The sequence below is a fragment of the Mytilus galloprovincialis genome, chromosome 6, assembly GCF_965363235.1.
Source record: "Mytilus galloprovincialis chromosome 6, xbMytGall1.hap1.1, whole genome shotgun sequence".
Taxonomy (NCBI): domain Eukaryota; kingdom Metazoa; phylum Mollusca; class Bivalvia; order Mytilida; family Mytilidae; genus Mytilus; species Mytilus galloprovincialis.
The window spans coordinates 72,061,170-72,070,373 of record NC_134843.1 but is presented as its reverse complement, the minus strand read 5'-3'; the positions used below and the strand labels follow the sequence as shown (position 1 = coordinate 72,070,373).

The window sequence follows — 9,204 nt, the reverse complement described above, 5'->3', positions numbered from 1 at the left end:
CAAAAGACATATAAACAAGTGATTATACACTGAACGAATAAGAGTGCATTTCTTTCTAACACATACGATGCAAACGGCTAAGCGCGCACATGTTTTGATCATTATCTTCTAACCTACGCTTGCAAATTTTACATAAACTTTGACAAAAGACGGACGAAAGATAAAATATCGAAATATGCAATCTTTAGTGACCTGACAACAGTATCGTAACTATATCCCTTCTTAATAAGTTTGTTTAAAGGTTTTGTTAGCTTCTGATGTGAATACTGACAGGTGTGTGCTTTGTATAGAATATTACCATAAAAGATTGGATGTGAAATACCTGAACATATAAGATGTCTGCATGTTGAGTAATATTTTTTAATTATGTCCTTGTACCGATGATAAAATTTAGTAAATGTTTTGATTAGTTTGTGATATCGAAAACCTAGTTCTTTATTCAAACCAAATGAAAGTAACCAATTTTACTAAAAACAAGAACAACTTATTTGTAATGTAAATATACTGCTTTTAATAGTAATTGCATTTTCCAAAGTTTTGAAATCGTCAAGAGATTGAAATCAAGTACCCAGTAAAACTAGCGTATTCACCACAGATAGCTTCTGATCTTGCAGCCGAGTAATGTTGTATAGACACTTTATCGCCCATCTCAAGCTCTATGGTTCCAGATATCGAACCAAAATCACGGTTACTAAAGCTGTGTCCTCTGGTCAGCATGCTTTTATTTTTCATTAATATAAGGTGTAATGGGGTTCCAATCGACATTAAGGTACAATCAAAGTAGTATAGTCCTTTGACAGGTGCCCGAAAAATACCCGTTTTGGAATCGTATGCATCACCTGTATTTGTGAATACCTTATCAAATACCACAATATCCGATCCAGAGACTGTCACTTGTTTTGTTAACTGGGCATAAAATGCTATCGGTTTTTGATGATTGTTTCTACAGTCAGTGCCTTAGAAAAGGGAAAAAAATCAATACAACTTATACATATAATTTAAATTTAAAAAAATCAAATATCCACCTTAGAAGTTTCTACTTATGCACACTAGTAATGCTTCTCAGCGTAATGAAGAAAACATGATTTTGTCAAATATTAATGTATTTGTTAAATCTTATGCAGCTATCTTGTGATCGCGATCTCGGAGAAACAATCTCAAAGAGAGTATAAAAGCTTTCAGTTCAATATCACAGACTTTATCCGCTTTTATTTTTATCGGAATAAGCTTATAGAACTGTTTTTTTTAAACAAGAAACAAGTACTTAACATCAAAAGAATCGTTTTCATTATAGTGTGGACGAGACCATTTCTTTACGCACTCAGTTTATCAATTGAATGGGTCAGATTATGTAACGTTCCTCTGTAACGCTTAATTATCACATCGTACTTGTTACATACATTGAGTCTGTGGGGTTTCCAAAGGTTTTAAACGCATTTATCATACTTCATGTTAAAATGCCGTATTTTGATTCTATAATACGAGGGTGTTAATTTACTCTATCACATGGCTGAGCGGTTGACAATTTTTTTTAATGTTACCCTCTCGTCCAGACCAATCATTAATCGATAATTTAAAGGACAATAAATTGAATTCACACCAAGTATTAAATACAATGCTTACGTTCTACGTTTTGGCTCAGATTTTATTTTGGGCCAAACCACCTATCAAGGTTTCTCAGCGCCCTCATTTAAGCCTTTAATTTATAACACAACTACATGCACTGTTTTGCGTCGTCGTAGTTGGCACTGTGTCCGTATCCATACTTATACTGGAATATCCTTTTCTCAAAGCGAACCTGTCGTCTGCAGGTACATCACAACCATCATCATCGCCATTTTAGATAAGTCGTTTTATTACTGACATGAACATCTCCGTGACGTTTTCGTTGGTTTTTGCGCTCGTTTCTGTGTGAGGTAAATTTTCCCTCTCTGCAAAATCCTAAAATATATGAAAATCAACACGATAACAATTATACTTTTTTCATACATTGTATTAACGATTTTTGACTCCGCATTACATCTTTTATTTAACATGTAACCGTCTATGTGGTATGATATCCTGATACTCAGTGAAGCAAGAACAAGCAAAAGAAGTATTCAAATGGTGATATGAATGGGGGGGGGGGGGGAGGAGTTTACTGTTTTCCGGTTATTATGTCGTGTATATAATTATAAAATGAAATTATCACTTTTAATGTGTTTTACGCTATCATGGATGATACAGCATCGATTTGTAACACTTTGAATGATACAATATCAATTGCTTACAATATGAAAGATGGTGAAAGATACTATAACTGATACAAACGAAACATATGAGTGACTCATACATGTAGTCTTTTAATGTTGACAAACATGAAGATCTTAAAATGTATATTAAAAATAATTAAGTATGTATCAATGTCATTTTGCTTAGTTTCTTTGTTATAAATTCTGATGTCGGACTTGGACTTCTTTTAAATCGAGTTAAACAGTGGGTACAACTGTGCGTTCGTTTTTCGTCATTGGCTACAGGCATACGGGAGGGTTGGGATCTCACAAAACATGTTTGAACCGGCGCATTTTTTGCCTGTCCCAAGTCAAGAGTCTCTAGCCTTTGTTGGTCTTGTATGATATTTTTATTCGGTAATATTCTGCTCTCTGGTAGGGTTGGTGTTCTTTTTTTTTTTTTTTTTTTACATATTCCACATTTCCATTCTCAGTTTTATCTTCTATCTGATTGATGAGTTTCGAATTTACAAGCGAATGCGCATAAACGATCATGTAGGTTAACATGGCGTCAATGATACTCCATTCCCCTAACCCATCACAACCCCGAACTAAACCGGAAATACACATTGTCGTCCTTAAAATACATTTTTAAAAGAACAAAACCAATATACCTCTACGTCCTGTTTGTTGATTTCACGTTTCATGTCAGATTTGTTTTCTACTGGAATTACAACTGCTTTTTCCGTTCTGCTGATTATATCTTTTCCATCATTCAAATATATCACTTGCCGTCTCTAAAGATTCCTGCAAGAAAAAGACAACTTCAATGATTATTATCAGTTGCAAAAGTTGGTAATATTTTTAGTTGTTAGTGGCGTATACGATTTGTTTTTGTTTTGTTTTAAAATAGCACTTAAAATGATTACTAATTATGTCGATGTTCTTCTCACCAACCCGCTACACTAAACTGAATAAAATAGAAATCATATAAGACTATTTTTATTTACTTATGATCACTTTTTAGCTTGTATAGCCATAATGACATTTAAGAAATATTAAATTAACCGTTATTATTACAATAACATAAACGGTAAAAATTTGTCTCAACCAGATGCGCATTATAGCAAGCGTGTAAATAATGACATAAAAAGAACAGTGTAAAATCCTGTATAGCTGCCTTACCTGATTGGAAATATCATACATTATAACAAAGGGACGAAAGATACCAAAGGGACAGTCAAACTCATAAATCGAAAATAAATTGACAACGCCATGGCTAAAAATGAAACAAACAATAGTACACATGAAACAACATAAAAAATTAAAGAATAAACAACACGAACCCCAATAAAAATTAGTGGTTATCTCAGGTGCTCCGGAAGGGTATGCAGATCCTGCTCCACATGTGGCACCCGTCGTGATGCCTATGTGATAACAAATCCGGTAAATAGTCTAATTCGGTAGGTCACATTCATGAAAGGGAAGGGGATTGTAGTTACGACGTCAGGAACATATCCGATATCATTTATGAAACGGTTATTCTATAACTTGTGATGGCGTCCGTAAAATTTACGAATGGATGATTTCAACTTCACCATTTGGAACTCTTGGTTTAAAAGCTTCCTTGTGAGCAGCAACCCTGTATCAGGAAAATCATAAAAGGACATGCAAGCACGGGAATATCGTATCAATTGGGGGATATAACAGTTGCGTCCATTTATAGGATCATAGTTGATAGAGAACTTTCGTATTTTCTATCCCCATCGCATCTGTGTCATTCTGAAACATTATTGCTATACATATTGAATAATATCTGACTTGATGAAAATCATAAACTTGGTCATCTCGAGGAACAATATAAGTTGTAAAAAACCCTAACATGACAACATGTCTATCATTTTTTAAATTCAATGGCAAGACATAAGCCTCCACCTTTTCCCGTTTAAATATGTACAAATTAACACAGAGATAACCTTTCAATAAATTTAGTGCATCGTTACAGAAAGGGTTGTCTTCTTTTATCTTTTAGATACTAACATCACACCTTGATCCAATTATATGTGGAGAAGGATCTGCTTACCCTTCAGGAGCACCAGAGATCTGCCCAGTTTTTGGTAGGATCCATTTTACTAAATCTTTAGTTTTCTATATTGCGTCTTGTAAAGTATAATTTTTCTGTTTGTCTTTTTCTTTTTTAGCGATGGCATTGTCAGTTTACTTTCAATCTGTGAGTGTGATTATTCCTCTGATAGCTTTCGTCTCTCGTTTCTCATTGACAATCATATAACATCTTGTTCATTTCATAGAACCAAAAATAAACCACTAAGAAGAAAGTGCCTTCAAAATACATAATAGTAAAATATTTTAAACATAGAGACTGCACAAATATTCAAACTCCCTCAGTGTACAATGATGAACCTTTACAATATTATTGAAGATAACTATATTCAAAGAAACACATTCAACACACATGTAATAATCGCTCAAAAGACTATGTGAGAACCGAATAAAAATAGTATTTTAGTATTTCGTATTCGCATATTCGTGTTTAAGCTTTTATAAACAGTATTATGCTGAGGAGACAAACAATTTAAAAAGATAGGTAGTAATTTAAATGCTTTGTCAGTTTTCATGTTATCATGTCTGACATATAACGGCAGGACTTTTTTTTTGTTAAAGTTGTTTTGCTCTTTGATTTAAAAAAAAAAGTTAATTTCAACACAGCATCATAAGATATGCCAAGAAACTCAAACATAACAAGCGAATACGCTACAACAAGATACCTTATGCGGCTCGGTAATGAATGCACATGAAATACCAAAGATAAATGAAGGAAATTAAAGATAATGACAACAAATAGATCACTTGACCTTAATACCCGAAGAAAACAGATCATCAAAGTAACAAACTTTGCTGAAATAAATAACAACTACGTATGTACGTAAATATACTGAAACATGTTTTATATTGTTGCAAATGAAGATGGTTTGTGGCTCAAATGAAACAACAATTAGTGTAAAAGCAAACCACTGAAGACAAATATATTATTTTTGATTTGAAGGGTTGTTATATCATGAAAATATTTACCGATGCATTTGAATTGGGATATAAAATGTGTATTGTTGTTAAAAACTATATATATATTGTTACAAATGTATACTTAAAAGTACTCGGAATACCACAGCAATAGTTAATATAGAACCGTTAATATATCTTCATTTAATGCAGTAAACATTTTGGACTATAATTATGAGAGTTACCTGAACTTATTTGTTTGATTTCTTTTACAAAATTTAATAGTTTTTCCATGACAATTTCTGTTCGATCTAAAAATATCAATCTATATACCAACAATACTTTATCACAAAAAACCACTTCAGTGACAAATTTGCACTGATGGGCTTCACTTTGTTTTCTATATAGCAATATTCCAGTAGTGCCTACATACAGAGTATGAATTTCCCAGTTGATACGATATTTCGATGCTTGTCCCAATATAGTCAGAAGCCTGTAGTTCGGTGGTTGTCGGTTTTTTATTCGTAAACTGTTCTGTACTTAATTTGTGTGTTAGTTTTCTCAATTGAATTGTTTCCTATTTTTCATGACGGGCCTTTTTATAGTCGACAATACGGTATGGGAGTTTCTCATTGTTCAAGGTTGCACGGTTGCCTATAATACCTTACATCCACTTCATTTAAAATTATGGTGAGTAGTTGTCTTGTTGGCAGGCATACCACATCACCTTAATAGTATACTGCTTCAAGACACTACCAATGGGAAATTTTATGTGTTGAACCATTTCCAAGAAAATCTCATATAATCTGAACCATATAACAAATTCAAACAGTGGGACTGCAAAGAAATGATTGATCGCCCACAAACATGTAAGACCCCGCAACATGATTTGTGTAAACCAATCCCTTGCCAAGAGCCAGCTATCCAGTGGTTGTCTTTTGTTTTTAGCAAGATATTTTGTTTTTATTTACTCTCTCCCTTAATGTTGCTCTCATTAATCTAGCCAAAAGTTTTCTCACTCGATTTGTTACATTTTAGGCCTCAATATCTTACTATATGATACGCGTTATGGCAAGTTTGAAAGGCAGTCTATCTTCTCGGTCTGTAGTCTCTGATGAAAAGTTGTCTCATTGACAATTATTCCACATTTACCTTACTTAGTATAATATACAATACATACCATTTAAACAGTGTTCTTTAGCCTCTGATTGAACAACATGACTCATAGCAGCGAAAAGAACAAACATGATAACTTTTAACGTAAACATTTTAGGACTCAATTTTCACAAAACGTAATACAAAATACAGTCTTTGAAAAGAATCTTTAAATTTGTATTTACTATTGATCGTTGATGATTGTATCGCGTGATAAAAGACACTAATCAACAAGATTACAAAACAAAAAGGTTTCCCCTTCAATTCTTGAATTTCATTCTGTATATTTGTACATACAGTCTATGGACATGCATAGGGTGATAGGTTGTTGCTTGGTATATATACCGTGATTAAAAACGATACCTTTTAATTGCGAAGTAAAACAACTGCTATACTTCTGGGATATTTTTCACTTGGACTGTTGTTGCAACTTTTTGTTTATTTACTCAAAAAATGTGTACGTACCCTGTTTTAAGAAACAGTTAATGGCAAAACTCCATAAAAAGCAACGAGAGACGACTTGATACACATGTTTTATATTTAAAAACATTGTTATATTAGTTTTCTTGACGCAAACAAGGGTGTACAGAATTTTACGCCTATACAAAATCCAGTAAACTCCAGATTACACCTTCATAACGAATCTACAACGCCCCTTTACTCATTTCAAGACGATGATGTAAAATTGAAAAATGCTAAGTAAATGAATGTCCAGTGCAACAGCTTTTCAACATCGATGTTACTGCACATTGTAAAATATTTTTTCCTTTAGTTTCCGGATTTTATTTTCTTTCTTTGGAACAAAGAATCATGTAGGTGGGGGGATTTTATTTAATTGAGCTATTTATACTGTAAATTCATGATGTCTCTAGTCTGGTCAAAGGGTCAGAGTGTTCTACTTAATTAAACGATACATTGTTGAAATAAGATGACATATTTTCACGTGCAGGGAAATTTCACTTATGACCAATGCATGACTATATTTCATCTTTCTTATTGGTCAATGAATTTGCGGAATCAGCACGAGTTCACGTGTAAGTGCGTTGTGGTCCATTCCTTTTATCATCAGCATTTGATGTGTTAAATTGTGATTCTTATCAAAGAATTTGTTAAAACATTTCACCCACATACCTCCCTTAGTGTATTATTTTGAAGAATATATGTCTATTTATGGGGCAGATGTTTCTCCCTACCTATGCTATTCTTTGTCATTTATTCGATAGATATGATGTAATTTCGTATTAATTATGTGTTATTATTTCATATTAAATATGAACTTTTATGTAAAATGTTTTATTTGCAAATATATTTTTAGCATTTTATGATTTTGAATAAATGACCTTTTTTCGTCAGTTAAGTTTTTATATCATATATCAAATCAAGCTCAGACTCTGGCCTGTGTATTACTAATATGTTCATGGTATCGAGCTGTCTGTCTTAAAGAAAATTAAGTGTTTCATCATATTAAAGGCTTTAATTTCGAAATAAAGTTATTTTATAGTACAGAGTGTTCTAAATTTACCTAGTTTTGTGTATAGCAAGAACACAAGTTCGGTGACACCATTTGTTCTTTTTCTGATCTGAAGGTATGATTAAGAGCTATCTTCTCACATGTTCATTAAAATTCTATGTTGTTGTTTTCTTTTATCACACACAATTGGATTTTACATGCTTAATCAATACAAAATCGGACAGTGATGCACAATCTGTAGCGTGGAATAAAAAACATCCAGCTACCCTTACTTTTTATTATTATTTAAAAAACAGAAACATGATAAACTTCATTTTGATAAAGTAATAAAATTCAATGGATTTTGATCAAAACGCCATAGCAATCTTAATAGTCTGACAAACGAATTCCATTAGGAATATGAATCACAAGAGAAAAAAATAACTATCGAGAAGATGACAGACTGACATATAAATTTGGTAAAATTAGAGAGTAAATTTTACACGATGTTAAAATCAACTTATCATGCAGCAGGTAACAAAGTTCATGCGCACTGATTGAAATGCATAGATTTGTGACAGGAATAGAGTTTGATTGTTTTATGAAACAATTCAGTGTACGGAAACACTCAATATTTGCCTTGATCAAGAATCCTTCGATACAAAACCGATACCGTAATTATCCTATTAGAATAGAAAAAATCATAGGGGGTAAAATATGTCAAGAATTTACTACCGCTCGGGGTAAAATGTTTGGCATGAAGTGCCATCCCGTGGTAAAATAACGATATATTAAAGCCCCCATGAATTGTTTCTTAAGTATAAATATACTGTAGCGGACTGAACCTTTGTTCAAATCAAAATCTAGGTTTGCTCTGAATAACCCCCTATTACATGTATAAACATACATGTGCTGCCTTTTACATCATTTATCTTTCGCGTAAATGAATGAGTGGGGTGTCAATCAGGGTGCAATTTATACACACCTTTATAAGTCATGAATATAAGATAGTGAACTGCATTTTATGAACACAATTAAAGCATAATAAGCAAATGATTAATAATTAAAAAAGTACATAAAGATGTCGTCACACCCACACAGCAATTTTGACGCTCAATTTTTTTGTTTGTAACCCGGATTTGTTTTTTTTTCTCTATCGATTTATGAATTTTGAACAGCGGTATACTGTTGCCTTTGTTTCGTATTGCTGTTATTGCCTAATTATGAAAATCAAGACAAAAAAATATTTTTCAAATCATTTTCAATAATTTCGTTCTTGAATTAACTTTGTTTCACATACATAATCATTAGAATCTGAATCTACGGGTTTTTTCTTATAGGTTTTATCAGCAAAAGAAATATCAGAAAGAA

At 32.6% G+C, this 9,204-nt stretch overlaps 1 protein-coding gene across 1 annotated transcript; it reads right to left on the bottom strand.

Moving 5' to 3' along the window:
- Positions 1-484: 484 nt before the first annotated feature.
- On the bottom strand, positions 485-6,496 carry LOC143080251 (complement C1q-like protein 4). The gene is made up of 3 exons (XM_076255988.1): positions 6,409-6,496; positions 5,474-5,539; positions 485-956 (listed from the first exon to the last, which is right to left on the bottom strand). The coding sequence occupies exons 1-3, from the start codon at positions 6,494-6,496 to the stop codon at positions 547-549; spliced, it is 564 nt and encodes a 187-aa protein (XP_076112103.1). The 3' UTR covers positions 485-546.
- Positions 6,497-9,204: the final 2,708 nt, after the last annotated feature.

Bases quoted from the DNA above. Each gene is read 5' to 3' on its own strand.
- LOC143080251 (XM_076255988.1), bottom strand. From the start codon at position 6,496: ATGTTTACGTTAAAAGTTATCATGTTTGTTCTTTTCGCTGCTATGAGT. The intron at 5,540-6,408 runs GTATGTATTGTA...TGATATTTTTAG, and splicing joins TAAAGAACACTGTTTAAATG to ATCGAACAGAAATTGTCATG. The intron at 957-5,473 runs GTAACTCTCATA...CCCTTTTCTAAG, and splicing joins AATCAAACAAATAAGTTCAG to GCACTGACTGTAGAAACAAT.